The 20,320-nt window shown below is 36.4% G+C and overlaps 1 protein-coding gene across 2 annotated transcripts; it reads right to left on the bottom strand.

Annotated features, from left to right (window-relative positions):
- Positions 1 to 974: 974 nt before the first annotated feature.
- COPS5 (COP9 signalosome subunit 5) lies at positions 975 to 20,306 on the bottom strand. Of its 2 annotated transcripts, XM_049633676.1 has the most exons (9): positions 20,222 to 20,306; positions 18,152 to 18,293; positions 15,309 to 15,543; positions 14,220 to 14,348; positions 13,499 to 13,564; positions 12,768 to 12,853; positions 8,024 to 8,135; positions 3,403 to 3,551; positions 975 to 1,214 (listed from the first exon to the last, which is right to left on the bottom strand). In XM_049633676.1, exons 2-9 carry the CDS (start codon positions 18,265 to 18,267, stop codon positions 1,130 to 1,132), a joined length of 978 nt encoding a protein of 325 aa, XP_049489633.1. In that variant the 5' UTR covers positions 18,268 to 18,293; positions 20,222 to 20,306; the 3' UTR covers positions 975 to 1,129. The 2 variants fall into 2 exon arrangements, with proteins under 2 accessions (XP_049489633.1, XP_049489632.1); XM_049633675.1 differs by lacking the exon at positions 20,222 to 20,306 and having other exon boundaries at positions 17,959 to 18,242.
- Positions 20,307 to 20,320: the final 14 nt, after the last annotated feature.

Raw genomic sequence — 20,320 nt, 5'->3', positions numbered from 1 at the left:
TTTTCTGCTCCTGTGGTCTCGTTTTCCTCTGCCGATTTTCATATTTGATGTTTCCATGATTTGTCTTCTTTTCACCATCTTCCACAAGTCATTTCATTTGCTCTCAGCCAGCCCTCACCCCCAGATCTCTCAACAGTGCTCTTAGAAACATCAATCTAGTACATTTCTGCTGTTTAAAACCTTTAAGATCCCACTGCTATTGGGATAAAGTCCCAAATGCCTCTGCAGGATCTATACTCATCTGTTAAAGTCATCTCTTGCTACTTCTTACATCCAACTGGACACTCTCAGGTCTGATGGAATTTCAGTTCTTGAAGGTACTAGGTTCTTGCTCTCTGCCTCTTGCCTTCTACACATTGCTATACTCTCTGCTTATAAACTTGCCTCCTCATTTTGCTTTTCTGGCTAGTCCTCCTGTCTTTTAAATTTCATTTTTATGTCAGGTCACTTCCTCCAGGAAGCTCACTCTGGGAACTCCTCTCTGGTTTAAGTGTTCCTCCTGAGTTTCCCAGCACACTATTTCTCCCTTCCTAGTACACACAGGTTCTTGTTAACTTAGCTTTAGCCTCCATGGTAAGTTCTGTGAAGACAGTGGCCTTGTCTCTCTGGTTTAGAATATCTGCAGAATAAAATTAGGCCTGTTCAGTAAAGGTACTTGGTAAATATTTGAATACCTAGAAAACCTATGTTAGGCTCTGTCTTAAGTTATTTATTGTTCAGGAAAATAATTTTTGGTGTGACTTGGTTAACATTTCATAAGAACAAAAAAAATCAAATTATATTTTTACTAATGGACTACCAAAAGAAGGTATAGGCAAATTGAAAAGTGGCTCTGATAATCAGTATGGCAGGTAAAGTGCTGAAATTCTTTGACTTAGATAGGCAAGAGTCTTTAAAAAATAGATTCCAATAAATATTTCTTTACCTTATATTTAAGAACATTAAAGGATACTAGAAAAATAATGAAAGAACAATTTCATTTTAAAGAGCTTTATTACAGGATGTTAATATTCAGGACACTTCAGAGCACCTTATACTTCTAATTAGATTTTTGGTAACTGGTTTTAAAGTGTTACTTGAGTATTTTTCTCATATTGGCTTTCAGTCAAAAAGCCTACTTAGTGACTGTTTAAGAGATGTTAATTTGATTAAACAGTTTATCTTTAATAACCTGAGACATCAATCCATGGATAGCTTCTATGGTAGTTTTACAGCTGCAAAGAAAAAAAACACATCACATAATGTCACAAGAGCTGAAAACTTTCGAAAACGCAAGTACCCCCCATTTCTATCCTTGTACCCCCAATAATGATTTTCATTTCTATTCATACTCCACAAATCACAACAATTTACAGTTTACTCTTCTGATTTTTAGCCTTCTGCATATCTTTTAACGATTTCATTACAGTTGACCTTTGAACAATGTGGGGGGTAAGGGAACCAACTCCTTGGCACAGCTGAAAATTCACATGTAACTTTTGACTCCCCCAAAACTAAACTACTAATACCCTACTGTTGATAGGAAGCCTTACTGATAAACAGATGATTAACACATATTTTGTATGTTACCTGTATTATATACTGTATTCTTATAACAAAGTAAGCTAGGGAAAATAAAGTGTTAAGAAAACCTACAGTCACACTACTATACTGTATTTATAGAAAAAAAACCCCATGAATAAGTGGACCCATGTTGTTCAAGAGTCAACTATACTTACTAGAACCTTCACAAGAGAATAACAGTGTAAAATATGATATACAGTAAAACTGTGGTTTGCAAGCATAATTTGTTCCAGAAACATGCCTGTAATCCAAAGCCCTCATATATCAAAGCGAATTTCAAGAACCATTGACTCAGTTGTGATCATGCGCTGTTTGGCATCACATACTACTCGTATTGCAAGACACTGCTTGCTTATCAAGTTAAAATTTATTAGAAATATTTGGTTGTTTTGCAGAATACTTGCAAAAACAAGTTTCTTGCAATCCAAAGTTTTACTGTAATTCATAAGTTAATTTTATTACTTATCAGGAGTTTTGGGGAAAGTCCTGTTTTGGAAGGTGACTGAAATTATATATGTCATAATTAAAGACCGATTCTAATATTACATTAAAATCTGTCATTCCTTATTATTTATTATTTAGAATAAAAAAGATTTTAAAGAATCCTATACTTTTTTTTTCTGAAATAATCACCAAAGGTCAAAGTTACAATGGGTAAACGACTTAGATTTTAGAATTGATAAAAAATTAAAAGCAAAAAAAAAAAAAAAAAAAAAACAACCCAAACAAAACAAAACAAAAACCCACCAATATTTGGAAGAGATATGATTCTTATAAAGTTACCCAAAACAGGAAAATTCTCTACTTTTGTACTACTATTTGTTTCCTTCCTACTTTTCTTCTTACATAATTGGAGACATTCCCATTGTGAAATTTTTGCTTCATAAGAAACTGAGATATAAATGTAGATAAAATTACAAATCACAGACAACATCTAGATTAGCAAAAACATACACTCAGTGCAGGTACCAAAAATGAGACCTAATATCAAAGAAAAATGTAATTTTTATCCAGGCCACCAGCCCTATGTCTTCTAAAAACTCATGGAAAAGAAAGGAATGAGATGATTTTAACCCAAGATGGCTCCCTCCTAACACACTTGGCTTTCCCTTCTCCTTCCTATTGACCAGTCCAGTTTTTCTGCATACCAAAGTGTCAGTTTATAGAGATGTCAACATAGTTTTCCCTTCCTCTCTGCTTCTAATTATCACATTAAAAGTCAAACCTTCGTGAAAGTAAACGTTATTTAGATTTCTTCCCAGTCCTCTATGTATCTGAAGGGCCACCTGATTATTTCGTAAGTTATCAGAGAACACATTCTAGGTTTGTTCCTAACAAATTTTTGGGAGTGAGATTTGGGATACTAAATTACTGTATTAAGGATAATTTCAGAAGAATCACTTAAGAGAGATGCAATAATTTCTGTGATATTTAGGGGTTTGAAACTTCATAAAAATGTGAAATTTGATCAATTTAAGAAATCTCAACATAAACCCTTAACAGATGAGTAAGACAGAATAGATTGGCATGTCCCTTTGCAAAAATTTTTTCTTTTAAAGATGCAGCGATGGATTGGTTTTCTTTGTTATACTTTCTAGCTAAATCTGAAAAAGGTGACTGGGAGTTTTTCATTACATTACTTAGATCTTTAAGCCTTTAATGTTTTAACTTGAATTTTCTAGGTTCAAATGTGCATTTGACAACTCCTGAAAGTCTCAAGAAATTAATACTCAGGTACAATTCTAAGTTGTAAATAAGTTGAAAAGGAATTTGAATCCTACTATATATAATGTGCAAATTTTGAAACAAAAAGAGGGGCAGGAATAGATTTGCTCTTACCTGTCTCTTGTAGCTTTGGCAAGTTTGTCTTCTGACTTTCTGTCATGTGTTTCTAAACCCAACATGAAACTCCCTCGTCCCAGCTGGGCTTCTGACTGTTCTAATTTTTCAGACAAATCAAAGACCTGACCAGTGGTATAGTCTGCATTCTGTAGGGAAAATGGTATTGTGTCAGTGTGTGTGTATATATACATATACATATACATATATATATATGTATATATATATATATGAATTAATTTTTTTCTATTTAGAACATTTCATTTACAAAGAATTCTACCATGAAGTATAAGTAGATAGTGAAGAAATCAAATTTATTTGTAAAAAACTGACTCCAAAGTTCAAACAGTTCAAGTTTAGAGTTTTCCCCCTTTTATAATTTAAAGATTAAATTTGGAATTCTTTTCGACTCCTTAAATCTAATATTTGTTATTATGAGAGGCTTTAAAGTACACAGGTCTGAGTCTCAGGTCTGGCCTTGCTGCAGATTAGTCGGAGGCTTTGGGAAAACTCCTTTACTTTTCTGGACTTTCATTTTCTGAAAATGGAGGAGGACAGCAGTAATTTCTACATTAAGGCTATTTATGAAGATTACATTAAGTGATGTATCTAAAGTAACATATATAAAGATCTTAGGACTGTCCATGGCATCTGGTAAAGGCTTAATAATTGTTAGCTAATTTTATTTGTTCTCATTGAACTTTCAGAATTAGTACTTAACAACAGTTTTTAAAAAATTTGTTTTAGCTTTTGTGATTATAAAATTAATAGTTATTGCAGAAAATTTGGAAAATGCCGAACAATATAAAGAGAAAAGGAAATACCTATAATCCCTCCACCTAGCTATAACTAGTTATATTTTAGAATATTGCTGTATGCTTGCTTAAACACCTACATTTGGTAAGTGCTACATATACTGTTTTATCTGTTAATATTTTATACTTTTTAAAAAGAAAAATTTTAACAGTTACATATGTAACTTAAGCGTTACAAACACTTAAGCATTTTTATGGGATATCTAAAATACAAAACAAATTTTCACAAAGATGAGTTATGAAGTACATATTCCATTTATCTTCAATAGAAGAGAATGAAGATTAATAAAAAATTTGGCAACAATATGTTACTCTATTTACTCAGACTGTAAGACATGTACATGAAATACAGTTCATCCACCAAACATGAAGTTATTTGCCGTCATCAGTCACTACACAGGGCCTTTTACAAGGCTACCAGTTCTTCCAATGAGTTTATAGGCTGATAATATTTTTTAACGATGCAATTATATTCACTTTGTCTAGATCTAAATGGTTTAGGACACCAATACATTCTCTGCCCCCAAAGATTTGAAAACTAAGGTTTGCAGACCACTGCACATTTGGAATATTTATCTCAAGCCTTAAAAATGTAGGATGGCAGCAACAGTTATACTATTAAAATGACATAAAATGACATTATATTTCAAACACATGGAATGAGTATAGGGAAGTAATTAAGTCAGAAAATTACTTTCTTCTGTAGTTTTTAGGTTATATGCTTTAGCTGGGGAAAGAGAGGAGTTGAACATATATTTATAAATTTTTTGTTTTAAATGCTGCAATTTACCATATATAAAACCACAAGAGGAAATATAATTTAATCTGTACTTGATTATTAATATCCTCAATACATGCAATGCTAGAATACAGGGATGGCCATTGGCTAAGTATGTAGAGCTGTTTGCCTTTACACAAAGATTTAGATTGCCCTGGTCTTAGTGTTTACTCCGCCTGCTATCATGTGTCAGTTCTGGCTGTTATTAGAAAACTTGCCTCTAAGGAAATAACTCCATATAAAGCATTTAGCAGTGTCTGGCACAAAGGAAGCACTTAATGAAAGTATGCTATAATGATCACTCTCCTTCCTTCTAATTTGCTACTTCTGATGGCTGAGGGTAAGAAATAAGAACAGGGGCGCCCGGGTGGCTCAGTCAGTTAAGTGTCCGACTCTTGGCTTTGGCTTAGGTTATGATCGCATGGTTAGTAGGATCGAGCCCCATGTTGGGCTCAGTGGTGACAGTGTGGAGCCTATTTGGGATTCTCTCTTTCTCTCTGCCCCTCCTGTGCTTGCACTTTCTCTCAAAATAAATAAACTTAAAAAAAAAAAAAAAAAAAAAGAACAGAAGGCTTGTCAGAACTGTATTTAAAATCATAGACACTTCTCCAAAGACATCCAGGTGGCCAACTGACACATGAAAAAATGCTCAACATCACTCATCATCAGGGAAATACAAATCAAAACCACAATGAGATACCACCTCACACCTGTCAGAATAGCTAACATTAGCAACTCAGGCAACAACAGATGTTGGCAAGGATTTGGAGAAAGAGGAACCCTTTTTGCACTACTGGTGGGAATGCAAACTGGTGGTGCAGCCACTGTGGAAAACAGTATGGTGGTTCCTCAAAAAATTAAAAATAGAACTACCATACGACCCTGTAATTGCATTACTAGGTATTTATCCAGAGGATACAGGAATGCTGATTCGATGGGGCACATGAACTCCAATGTTTATAGCAGCACTATCAACAATAGCCAAAGGATGGAATGAGTCCAAATGTCCATTGATGGATGAATGGATAGAGAAGATGTGGTATATATATACAATGGAGTATTATGCGGCAATCAAAAAGAACGAAATCTTGCCATTTGCAACTACGTGGATGGAACTAGAGGGTCGTATGCTAAGTGAAATTAGTCAGAGAAAGATAGATATCATGTAACTTCACTCATATGAGGATTTTAAGAGACAAAACAGATGAACATAAGGAAAGCAAAACAAAAATAATATAAAAACAGGGAGGGGGACAAAACATAAGAGACTTTTAAATATGCAGAACAAACAGAGGGTTATGGAGGGGTTGTAGGAGGGGGGAATGGGCTAAATGGGTAAGGGGCATTAAGGAATCTACTTCTGAAATCATTGTTGCACTACATGCTAATTTGGATGTAAATTAAAAAAAATTGGGGCGCCTGGGTGGCTCAGTGGGTTAAGCGGCCGACTTTAGCTCAGGTCATGATCTCGCGGTCCGTGGGTTCGAGCCCCGTGTCGGGCTCTGTGCTGACAGCTCAGAGCCTGGAGCCTGTTTCAGATTCTGTGTCTCCCTCTCTCTGACCCTCCCCCGTTCATGCTCTGTCTCTCTCTCAAAAATAAATAAACGTTAAAAAAAAATTTTTTTTTTAAATAAAAAAAAAAAATAATAAAATTTAAAAAATCATAGAAAATATGCTCAAGTGAGGCCTTTTCCTGTTAACAAACAAAAAATAACAGTAACCTATTGAGGCTTTATTATATGCCAGGCACTTTGCTAACTACTTATTTACATAAAGAATTTCATTTAGGGGCGCCTGGCTGGCTCAGTCAGAAGAGCATACTGACTCTTGATCTTGGGGTTGTGAGTTCCAGTCCCATGTTAGGTGTAGAGATTACTTAAATATATAAAACTTAAAAAAAAAAAGAATTTCATTTAATTCTCAGGGTAACCCAAGAGAAGGCTCAGGCTCATTAAACGGCTTTCTGAAGGTCATATAGCTGGTGAAGTGCCAGAATTTTTTTTTCTTTGAACTGAGTTTATTTCATACCAAATTTTGTGGTTTAACCATTATGCTATACTGTACAATATGAGGTGGCCTACTTAAAAGAAAGAAAAAGAAAAAGGAAAGCAACTGTTCCTGACCAAGCTGTAAAATACCTTTCTAGGTATGTTAGGTTTTAATGATAATTGGAAAAGATTCAGTGACTTATTTTATTTTTTGCTGCCCAGCATCTGCTATTTTAAGTTAATGGTATTCTGATTTTCTTCTGGGGATAACCCTTCCTAATTCTTAGTCCATGTGCTCCTGAAAGAGTTTTTTCTACCCCAGCCTAACAGTGAAGTATATAACTTGGCGCAGCCACTCTTGGTGTTCATTTCCTTGGCCCGGAACAGGTTTAGGGATGGGAATGTGATCTAAACAAGGCTCAGACACAATGAGGTTTGGCCTGGGGTTATGCGTGAGTGTGTGTATCTAGATGTTCTCTTTTGAAGGGGAAACTGAGGGGCTGGGAGGTCCCAGGTTAATGCTGACATCTTATTTTCAGCCTGAAACTGAAGCTAACTGATATGAAATCAAACCTGACACAGAAAGACCAAGACTTAATAATAATATATGAATGCAAACTTGCTGTGCCTGAAGTAAGGCCTACTCCTAGACTTTGCATCTTACAAGATTCACTTTTTTGTTTAGCCCAGTTTGGTTGGGTCTCCTGTCACTTGTAACTGGAGTCCCAACTGAGACACCTGACAGAACAAAAAACATTATTTGTGTTTTTCTCTCTGGAAGTCTCTTTAAGGCAGGGGCAGATTTCACCCGCAACTGACTGCTTATATTTGTCATTTGGACTTAGTCTCAGTAGTATATGACAAAGACCTTGGCTTGGCCTAGTATCCCAATCTAGGTCTGGTCATACAGAATCTGGTATCAGCCCTGATATCTTGGCCAAGTCAGGTATAGCCTTCCTATGAAAAAGTGTTCCAGATATTAAACCACTTATATAGCTCAGATAAAATTCAAATGCATCCCTTGGAAATATAGTACTTACAGTAAGCAAGCTAGAGGAACTCAGGGTATTCACCCAGTATTTATTCCACAAAAGCTCAAGCAATTTGCGATCCAATGAGGATTTGAAATATGAGACTTCTAAGGCATAATACCTACAAAACAAAAGCACAAATTTAATAAGTAAAAACAAAAACCAAAACAATTCAACCATATATAAAAGATATGGCCAAATTTAAAGAATTACATTTTATATCTAAATAGTTATGTTTTAGTTTTTAGTTCAATAGAACAATCAGTAGCCACGGGTTCCTTACTCTTCTTTTAAATCTTCTGTTAACTAAACTTTCTTGTGTTATATTTCTTCCCATTGTAGAGCCCAGAAAGTCCCCCAAGCTAATCAACAACCAATCAGAACTTCTGAATGACATATGTTTATCTATTTTTTTGAATGTTATCTATGTCTGAATGACATATGTTTATCTATGTTATTGAATTCATAAATTCTATCCAATAGCACATAAACTTAAAGAATTGCCTCTCTAGGGTCAATGATAATTTTTGATAGGTTTTTAAATATACTGAAAATGACATGTGGATTTCCCATTTCTCCCTTTCTAATCTCCTAATTAGGACCTACTACTTTTTGGGAAAGCAAATTTTAAAGCAGAGTCCTTAGAGTACCTCAAATTCTGCTTCCGAAAGTGCCTAACTTATAATCAGGGAGAGCAAGAAATATGAAAAATTTGGTTGAATGTATGAAAAAACATATTTTTTAAAGTAATAAATAGGTTCTGTATATTAGTAAATACAAAGAAACACAGGGACTTCTTTACCTTCAGGAGCCTATTACTGTTTATAGGGGAGATGTGGTATGGATACACAAAAAATTAAATATGTGTGCTGAATTATAGGAAGTGAGGCTATAGTGCATATATAAAATAATCACCTACTAATTAAATATAATTAAATGAGTACTCTTAGTGTAGACAGAACTGCCAGAGAAGCCCCAGGAAGAAGGCAGGACTCAGAGTAACCCTTTCATGAGTCTATGGTGTGGATATGTTAACAGCAAGGAGGGCATTAGGCAGCATCCACTTACAAACAGGAAAGCCACAAAAGGAACGGTAAGTAAATCACTTTGTCTGGACAGTTAAGCCATAGCAGAATAATGTCCAGTTGGTGGACACATTACATAAAAGATTAAGAATTTTAAACTTTATAGGTGGGGGGATGGGTTAAATAGGTGATGGGGATTAAGGATTGCACTTGTGATGAGCACTAGGTATTATATGTAAGTGGTGAATCACTAAATTATATATCTGAAACTAATATAACATTGTATGTTAACTAAGTGGAGTTAAAAATAAAAACTTAAAAAAAAAAAAAATTTAAACTTTATCTTCTAGATAGTGGGGACTCCTGGAAGGTGATGGATATGGCCAAAGAGGTGTTTTACAACAATGATATAGCCAAAGAGGTGTTTTAAGAAAGCTGGCTGTGGTAGGATGTCTTACAGAGAAACTGTAGGCAGGAAGACCACAAAAGATACTACTGCAGTGCAGCAGATGTGAAGAGAGAAAGGCTCAGGCTCAAGTTAGTTGTGCAATTAAGTGAGGGCCTTTTCAACATTAAGATACCTGTGCAGATCTGAAGAAGGACAGGGCATAGCTAGTGAAATGTGGAAGTGGAACAGTGTATTTTTTGAGCACCTGTTATTTCCTGTGTACTTTACATATATTCTCATTTAGTCTTCCCTATAACCATACAAAGAATGCATTTATTATTCCCAGTTTATAGACAAACATTTACAGAGAAAGCCTTAAAACTAGTAAGTGGCAGAGAAAGGAAGAGAAAGGATATGGAAAGTTGTATCTATTATCAAAAGCCTCAGTTTTATTTTTACATCCAGACTGTAGACACTTGAGAGTATTTAAGAAGTGAAGTGCCAGGTGGAAAGGTCAGCTTTAGAAAGGAGGGGTTGTATTGCTGATACTTGAGGAAAAAAGAGATGAGAAGATGAACATAGCAACAGATATTCCAATTTATAAAGGATGGAAAATAAGGGAACTCAAACTTGAAGTTTTAGAATAGGCTTTATGTTTTAAAATTTATGGATCACCTTAATGTAATTACTGTTTTAATTCCATAGGCTGATGCAATGAAAATTTTTGTTTAATATGTAGTGATTAGCTGCAAATCTCAGTAGCAGAGTTGAAAACAAAAAGAATATTCAAAATTACTTGTGGAGCTAAATCCTCATCTTCTGTATAGGAAGTCAATAATAGATACTGCCTAGAACTGAAAATCGAGAAGTAGCACTATCAGCATGTTGTTTGAAGAGATGGGGTAAATACTTACAGGAATATCTATAATAATGGTTTAAGTGACTGTCTCTGGGGGATGGGAAAGGGAATGGTACAAAATCATTTTTTGTAGTAAGTTTCACAGAACCATTTTACTCTTTAAGCCATGTTCCTGTATAAATACTGACAACATACAAGCTTATTTAAAAACACTTTGTGTCCTGTTTTCACTAAAATTCTTTAAAGTTGACAATATTTATTATCTACATTATATTCTATGTTTAAAACAGACTTTGGATGTGCAATATGATGTGGGATTTAAAATAGGAAAGAAAAAAGATCAATATAAATTGCAAATAATACCTCATCACCAAATAATTTAGGAAATGGATCTGTAAGCAGCCTGCTCCAAACCCCTGCTCTTTCAGCTTGGGACAAGTAAGCCACTCATTTGCCCTATGAAAAAGTTTACTCTCTCTTATTTAGGAACTGATCCTAAGAGAACATCTTTGAATATCTTAGCAATTCCAGGCTCAAAATTCTAGGCTCTAGCAATGAAGATAGCTAGAAAGTGGCTATTCTTCTCTGATGGACTCTTATTTCAGTAAAACAGGAAATGCAGGTTTGTTTAGATACAGAAAGCATAGACTGCTTCAGTCTTTGTTTCAAAAGCTGCAGTTGGTGAAAAAAGCAGTGTAGGTATTAAAGGTGTAAGCTTTTTATACCACTGTAACTCAATATAAATGAAAAAAAATTGTTACTCTGAAAATTAAAGTATCACAGCAAAGGTGTTTCCATGCTTAGGAGCAATTCTCTCAAACAGGAATGGTTTAAATTTTTTTCAATAGGGCAAATTATGTGATTTAATCCCATGCCTCTAACTGAAAAATAAAAAAGAATATATTTTTTTTATAAGTATGTCAAGGATGACAGATATATTTAAAAACTCAATTTTAGAAATTCTAGAATTCTCTAAGAATTTCTGAACAGAAAAATAAAGAGTAGTAGTACATGGGTAGTCATGGGTATTCCTAGAAGTTAAGATAGGAGGTATGGAGAAAATGGGATACTAAATAATCATTTAAGTAACATTTTTTGGGGGGTGGAGGATGCCTACCCTTCTGTGTGCCATGCCCTGTTTAAAATGTTAGGATACAGCAGTGAATTAATTCTAGTGTCATGAAATTTACATTCTAATGGGGTCAACAAGGAAGCAAAAACTTATCAGATGGTCCTAAGTGCTAAGAAGAAATATAGAGCTGGGAAACTGAAACACAGAATGACAGGAAGGTGTTATATTAGACAAGAGGACTAGTGAGCATTCTCTCTGTTAAGGTGACCCGTAAACAGATATTCCATGATTGAAGTAGTTAGTGAGCCGTGTGGAAATAAGGAACAATTTTCCTGGCAGTGGGAACAGCAAGTGCAGAGGCCCTGAGGCAGATATCTGCCTGTCTAACAACCAAAAGGAAGCCACTATGGCTGGACTGGAAAAGCAAGGGTTTTGTGATAGGAGATGAGCTCAGAGAGGTAGTAGGGGTCAGATCACATAGGACTGTGTAGTCCATAGTAGGACTATAGATCTTATTCTTGGTGATACAGGAAATCATTCTGGAGAAGGAGGAATGTGATCTGACTTACATTTTAACAGATTCAGTTTTGACAAAAGATCTTTAAAGGGGTGAAGGGCAGAAGCTGGAAGACTAGTTGGAAGGCTAGTAGTGCTCTGGTTCAGGATCCAGATGGTGTTGGCTTGGGTCAATATTAGGTAGCAAGATATATTTAGAAGATAGAGAACACTGTTTTCATTGCTTTAACACTTCTAAAAACTTAGATATAGGGGCGCCTGGGAGGCTCAGATGGTTGAGCGTCTGACTCTTGATTTTGGCTCAGGTCATGATCTCATGGTTCAAGGGTTTGAGCCCTGTGTTAGGCTCTGTGCTGGGAGTGTAGGATTCTCTCTCTCTGCCCCTCCCCTGCTCACTCACTCTCTCTCTCAAAATAAATAAATTAACATTTATTGAGATGTAATTCATATACTGTAAGATTGACTATCTTAAAGAGTATATATAATTCATTGGTTTTAACATGGCTTCTTTAAATTTTGGAGTGAAAATGTTTAGGAAGAATTTTTGCTAAATGGAACTTGGGTACTTTGAGGGCTTGTAGACATGCTAGTGTCAGGCTGGCCCTGAATACAACTTCTCTCAACTGTCAATTTCATTAATGAGCTAACTATCTTGTACACTGATATGTTTATGGTTGTGTGAAAGGCAAATAACATGTTAGGTTAAAACAATTATTAATAAAAATTTTAAACATTATCCTAAATTTTATATTCTTACTGCAGTTTTAAAAGGTATTATGAAATACATTTCATCTGAACCTTTATTCTCATCTGTAAAATTAGGGGCTTAGACTGATGATCTTTATGGTTTCCTATGATGACTTTGGCATCAGATACATTTTAAAATTACTTACTGTTTGCAGTGTACACCAAAGTCTTCTATTTTATTAAGTGGGATAGTCTGGTACTCAGAAGGTCCTTCATCAGGGGGTTTATAGCCCTCAACAAAAATGAAGAAAATAGAAGGTTTAAAAAAAACATAGAAACATGTTTCCTATGAAGCTTTCCATTTATGGAAACATTAATTTTGGGGAGCCACATATTGAACTTAAACATTCCAGTTAAAAAAAAAAGTATATTGCTTTTACTCTCCCTCAACCCCATTTGGTGGCTGATGGCTGGATTTTCATTTTTCTTGTCCTTAGGTGATATACACATATGCTAATATCTATTTCAGATTGCAGAGAAGGAAACGGATGTTTTTAGCTTGTTTGTCTAGTTCCTGTCAGAATGCCATGGGCATACAGAGACTTATTAACAAATGAAGACTACTTTTTAGTAAAGTTAATAATATATAGCACATGACAGTGCAGAGCCTGCTTGGGAGGCTCTCCACCCCCCCCCCCCCCCCCTTCTTGTCCCACTTGCCCGTGTGTGCAGTCTTTCTCAAAATAAATAAACATTAAAAAACAAAAAATACATAGCATAAATATGTTGTCTTTTGCTAAGGACAATTTGTGGTAGTTAGACTGCTATTTTGTAAATATTTTTAAATTGTTTTAGGTCAAAACAAGATATTAACCATAATATGACTTTAAAAATAAGTCATTTAAAAATTACAAGGAGTTAAAATTTTAAAAATTACCTTTGGGTATGTCCTAAAGGCTCCAAGATTCACTTTCCCTGCAGATATTGTTCTTGTTGGGTCAATCTACAAGAAAGATATATTTAATATATATGTAAATACTTCATTTGTTTAAATGTTATAAAGTTAGAAATACATATGTATATATAATACTACATGCATACACACACACAAACACTGATTAAAATAAACCAAATAATAGAAAAAAATAAGGAAAAAAATAACCAAAAATGATAAAAAAGTTCAATAAAGTGGGTAAGTATAGAAATCTCATAGTGAATTTAGAATTTAGATCTAGTTATTATACTATTTAAGAATGTTATTTGAAGATTTGTTTAGCCCTTTTTCAAAAGTTTCCTTTTACTAGATGAACAATTTCAATCTTTCTTATGGTAACCTGGATTGCATCTAAAACACTGAGCATAGCAAGAGCTGCTCTAGCAATTCCTGACTTATTCAATTCAGTCAACATTACTGAATGCCTATTATGCGCAGGGAACTGAGACATAGGTGCTGTGATCACCCTCATCCTATAGAATAAGAGAAGAGACGCAGAGTAACTTGTTCAAAGTCCCAGCTTATAAGAGGTGAAATTCAGATTCAATCCTAGGCATACTGACACCAGATCATTGCTCTTTACTATAGTTGTTATTTCTCAGTATACTTGCTTTAATAAATCTTTGTGAAGAACTTAATTAAGACTGGTTGCAAAAATACTTACTACTACTGCTACGAATGGTTCCTGGAACTGCTGATTGAGCATCTGAGTACTAACGTCTATCCCAGAAAGCCAGCAGCCATAGCCAGGATGGCTATGATACCAGCCAATTGCATTTTCAAGGCGGCCAACCTAACAAAGAAGAGGGCAAAGAAGATTGAGGTTTCTGTTTAATTTTAGAAACACCTGTAATTTGTCTGTTTACATAGCATTATGATAAAGTAATAGCATGCAGAATAGTTCATAGCATATGCTGCTTTCAGGTTAAAAAATTTTTTTTGGCATATATAATAACTGAAACATAATACCTGAAGCATAAAATTAACAAGAAGTACAGTAAGGTCATTTAGTCTCCCTCCCACCTTGTTTCCCTCAACTATCCTGTTCCTCAGCCCAGATGTTACCACTATAACCAGTTGCTTACATACTTATCTTGCAGATATATTCTTTGCATAAATGTAGATTAATACAAAAACAACAGTATACCACATACAGTGTTCTATACTTTGTTTTTTCACTCAACAAAATATTGTGGGGTTTGTTCCACGTAAATAAAATATATAGATAACTACTTTTTAATTTTTATTTTTCTTAAAGGCTGGCTTGCAGTTCATTGTATGGATATACCATAATCTATTTAATCAGTTTTATATTCAGGAACATTTAGGTTGTTTCCAAAATTTTGGATTTAAACACACATCTGATACTGAGTGTGAGAATTAAAAAAAAAAAAACTTTTATGGAGATATAATTGACATATAACATTGTATTAGTTCAGGTGTACACCATAATAATTCAATATATGTACATACTGCAAAATGATCACTACAAGAAATGTAGTTAACATCCATCACCATACATTAGGTACAACTTTTTTTTCCTTACGTTGAAAACTTTTAAGATCTACTCTTGAGTATAAGAATTTAATTAAAAAAAATCCATGCTAACCTCGTATACATCTTACATAGAAATTGTTGAAAATAACTTAAATATAAACTTTAATGTAAAGAGGATAGTTTTAAGTTTAGAAACTCAAGAGTCGCCATGAGACTCTTATTCGAGTTACTAAACTTAAAGAAACAACATTTTTACCTGTTTGGCGTTTTCTATATATGCAGCCATGTACTCATATGCAGCAGCCTGAGCATTTACTCGGGTTTCAGTGCCCTCTACAGGCAAAGCAAAACTGTCCATAATGATCATGGTTTCACCATCCACCTTTCCCAGCATTAAGCCCATCACTTCTAAGTTGCCTCCTGATCTGGCATGCATCACCATTTTCAATAGAGCCAATGCTGAGATTTTGCAGTACTTAAAGTAATGGTGACTATAAAACAAAAGCACAGTATAATTAACTTTCTTTTATAAAACACAATTTCAAAGACAGTTTTTGTGAAGATAACAAGTAAGTATTGAAGGAATTTACAGTGATGGGAGGGGGAGAAAGATTGTAGAATATGGGAAAGAAAAAGGAAGCAGAAGTTGCTGCAGGGGGCTGGAAATGATAAACATGTCAGAGTCCTGAAAAGTATTTCCTTTTAGGGGAATGGAAAAGTATGAAAAGCTTTTTAAATATGCTATTCAAGTAGAAAGGAATTATATGACCAGTTCAGTAGGCTTTTTCTCCATTAATTTTGGAATCACCAAATCTCTGATTCTGACTTTAGTTGGATGGCTGTGCCTAAAGATTCTCAGGTCTAACTTTCTGGCCTTATTTTTAAGAATGTGGACTCTGACATCCATCTGCCTAGGTTTGAATCTTTGCATTGCCATGCTAGCTGTGGCCTACCACTTCATGTCTGTGCCTCAGTTTCCTCATCTTTAAATAGGAATATTTCGGAGTTGTTGTTAGGAGGAAATAAAGTAAATGAAATAATGTATATAAAGTGTTTAGCTTAGTGCCTAACATGTACTAAAACTTTATAAGTGCTAGCTATTATTAGTCTTAACCCATCTTTTACAGTACTCTTAAAAATCAGTGTGTTGAAGGGTGTGGTTTCTTTCTGTGTTATCTGCTTCAAAATTGAGAATGTAGCTCTAGTATCTTTAGTTCAGAGTTTGTCATCTGTGGATGTGACTAAACTACTCTTCACTACAATTACGTTTTCCCATCTCACTGACACAGCCCAAGAGAGCTAGGATGAATATAATTAATTAGAGTCACAATCGGACAGTAGGGGAAGCAGATAATTTCCAAATATTTAATAGGCTACAGCAACCTAAAATGCATAGCCTGCTCTAGAAGTAAGCAGACAAGCAGTCTTTGATAACTAGTCTTTAATAAAGTGGTCAATGTTTCTGAGAAGCCTTTTTAAGATGTCTGCCCACAGGTTTCAATCCCAACTGAAAAATTTGGAGACCTGGTATTGGGCATCCAGACATGAATTAAAATCTTGGCTCCCCCATTTACTGGGAAAAAGAAAAAAAAAGACAGTTACTGTGCTCCTATTTACATACATTGTAGACCATTTTTTAATACATTATCTCATCTAATCTTTATGACATTACCATAAAGGTAGGTCTTAATTCCTTTTTACAGATAAAAAATGAAGATACATTAATTTTCTAGGGCCAATTAACTAGTGACAGTTATGAGGTTTGAACTTCAGTCTATTGTCACTTAAGAGTTCATTGCCTCAGTGTGATCATGAAATAAGTTACTTATATTTGCTTGTTTTCTTATATGCAGAAAAGTAATGAAAATACAGTACTGCAGGGGCACCTAGCTGGCTCAGCTGGAAGACCATGCCACTCTTGATCATGGGTTTGTGAGTTCCAGCCCCACGTGGGGTGTAGAGATTACTTACAAGACCAGTGCTCTAACCCCTGAGCTATGGAGCCTGTAGAGATTACTTAAATAAAAAAAATATAGTACTGGGTTATCATGCAGATTAAATAATATATGGAAATTCCTAGCTCAGTGCTCAATCTGTATTAAATACTTGATAAACGCGGCTGAATCTGAATACTGACAAGAGTTTGCCCTTGTAAAAAACTGAGAAAGACGGAAGAATTTTGTTGTTGACACTGTTGTCTTTTCTATCTTTCCATTTGACAGACTGCTCTTTTTACTCTCTCCCTAGCATAATCTGCTTTCAGGAAAGGTAAGTGCTGTGGGTAAACAGTCCTTGACTTGTCATCATTCCCAGGGACACAGGGCTTTTGCTAAGGGGCAAAGAGCTTTAAACTCTATTGATATAATTCCTAGCTTATGTGAACTGATGAAGTAATATTTTGGGAGACTGGGTGGACCCTCGTTTCTGAAACTGTTACGGCAATCAAAAATTGATTATAGATCTCTAAAAGATGGCTCATAGTTATTTTAGAGGCCCTGGGGCTGACTTAGTTTTTGAAGACAGGTGCAGTCTCCAGTCTGAGATCAGCTGAAGGTCCTAACCAGGTGTATTATCGACACAAGGCTTAAGGCAGAGTGCGGCATATATATGATAATACAGATACTGAGAAATGACAAACCAAAAAATCGCTTGTCGTTTTTCTCTTACATCCTCTGGAGGCAAACGGGTTAAAGAGAGACAGAAGGGGGAGTCAAAGCAAGCCTCCCTAGAGGGCCTTTGGCTCTACTTGCGGAGACAAAAGGTGGATCAAAATTTCTCGGGCGCATATTCTTCTCCCTGCCCATGAAAACACAAGCTCTCCACCCTCTGCAACTCCCACTCCCTCTGGGTGTCCTAAACTCCCGCCACCCCTTCCCTCCCCTGCGTCTCGCCAGGGACCTCCTCACTCCTTAGTCCAGGGCTTCGCCGCCAGTATTTCCTGCTGCTGTTTCTTGTCGTATTTGTAGATTTCATCGATACTCTGGGCTTCCTGCATGTTGTTGGCCAATTCCCAGGTTTTCTGAGCCATACCACTCCCGGACGCCGCCATTGCGAGGAATCGGAGAAGTTGTCGCCTCCACAACCAAGACGCAACTTTACCTCGCTGGGTTCTCAGGTGTGGGTTTCGGACCCTCCCGAGCACAGGTGCAAACTCGTACTAGTCTCTCGAGGCAGCCATGACACCTAAAACCGGAGGTGAAGTCGGTCCAGACCATTCGCGGATGGCGGGAGGGCTTCCGGGCTGCCACGATATAAATAGCGGTTACATAATAGAGACAGAAGAATCTTCTTGTGGCTGAAATGAGAATATGTTACCTTAAAAAAATTTTATGTATGAATAGAACAAACACAATGATTGGGCACGGGAATGGTATAGCCTTCTGTACCGGAAGAAGGGCACGTTAACGTTACGCTAGAAACTGGAACCTGTCCTCTTTGTTCGTACTGCGCAGGCTCGGCCTCCGCCATATTAAAAATGGGTAGATCCGTGAGATAGGATGGGAGAAAACTGTTTTCATGTGGGTGTAGGTACCTCAAATAAAATGTTTGTTGAACACCTAAAAAAATAAGGATGTCTGTGAAAAACTTGAGATATAAGTAGTTCTGGATGCGGGCTAAGACGAAGTTAAACATGGCATTCTAGTTGCAGATGAATTGCACTTGTGTAAAATCCTAAGGCTTCTTTGGTGGGTTGGCGCTACACTTCTGTAGCAGGGTGTTTTCTGGCATTCCGAAGAGGCTGTGGAGACTCGTGGAAGGCTATGATCGTGTATTCTGACCTGTTTGTAAAAATTAACATCTACAGGAGCTGTTCATGTTCTGAAATTCTAGTACCCAAGTCTTAACATTAGTTACGGCTTAAACCACTCCCTGTCCCTGAGGCCAAATTAATCTCAACAACTTTTCTTCCAATAGTTAATACAATGTTTAATTATTTTACTTATTTTCCTGTTTTAGGTATTTTTCCTTCACCCCCCCCCAACTCCACTCTAGATTTCAAGTTCCAAAGCCTAGATACCAGGTTTGTGTTCCTTGTTTTATCCCTAATATCTAATACAGGTGTTCAGTAATTTGTTTTGCCTGGGGTGAGGGGAGGGAGCGGAAGAATAGGATCACACTTCAATTCTCCAGCTTCATCTTTATCTAATCATCCTGAAATTTAGCATATGTGGTTAGCATTGCCTAAAATACTCTCCCCCCCCCTTTATTTTTTTTTGTCTGGGGGCCCAAATTAATCTTCAAAAACAGCTCAGAGATCTCTACCATGAAATCTGATGATTCAAGGTTCTCTAAATGTACTGTAGATGCTTGCATAACTGTTACATTGCATTGTAGTAATGTATTTGGAATTTTTTCTTTTCACTGTACGCTTTAGAGTTCAGGACACTCTATCAGTTGTGTCCACCAATCCTAGTACAGTTTGTGGCAAATAGTTAAAAACATTAAAGACCAAATCCAGACCCCTGCCTGCGGTTTTGACATTAACTTCCATTTGAAGAAAATTTGTTTTTAAAACCCTCTTACAAAGTAATTTAGGAAAAAGGATTCCTAGTTCCACTCTCCTGGGAAGCTAGAGATTTTTTTTTTTAATTTTTTTAACGTTTATTTTTGAGACAGAGAGAGACACAGCACGAAAAGGGGAGGGTCAGAGAGAGAGGGAGACAACAGAATCTGAAACAGGCTCCAGGCTCTGAGCTGTCAGCACAGAGCCTGACGCGGGGCTCGAACTCAGGACTGAGAGATCATGACCTGAGCCTAAGTCGGACACGAAACCGACTGAGCCACCCAGGCGCCCCTAGAGATTTCTTTTCTAATGATGGCACATGGCCACTCAGTATTGCGTTAATTGAATATGTTGCAAATAGTAATAAGGACTAAACGTTCACCAGACCCCTAGAAGAGAAATGTGGAGAGGTATGCCAACACTTTTTTCTCTCACTGCCACCCCTGCTCTTTTTTCTTTTCATGCCGGCTGGGGCTTGGAAGGTTTGGAGGGGCTGGAATCAATTTAGCTTGGGAAGAATTTTCCACGGTTTAACAGCTCCCAGTCAGACCAGGAGAACTGGGTGGCGGAGAACCCAACATGCTTGCAAGGCAAGTCCTGCTGGCGATAGGGAGGCTTGTGTGGCCTCCGGTACGATAGGGGGCGCCCCGACTGCGCGACCTTACCCCCGCGGCCGAAGTGGGGCGGGGCCGCGTTTGGCCGTTGGGGAAGGACGGGGGGCGGGCTCGGTTTAAGAGGAGGAGCCGGGGCCAGGCGGCTAGTCG

This window comes from Panthera uncia, chromosome F2 (genome assembly GCF_023721935.1).
Source record: "Panthera uncia isolate 11264 chromosome F2, Puncia_PCG_1.0, whole genome shotgun sequence".
NCBI lineage: Eukaryota > Metazoa > Chordata > Mammalia > Carnivora > Felidae > Panthera > Panthera uncia.
This window is presented reverse-complemented; position numbering and strand designations above follow the sequence as displayed.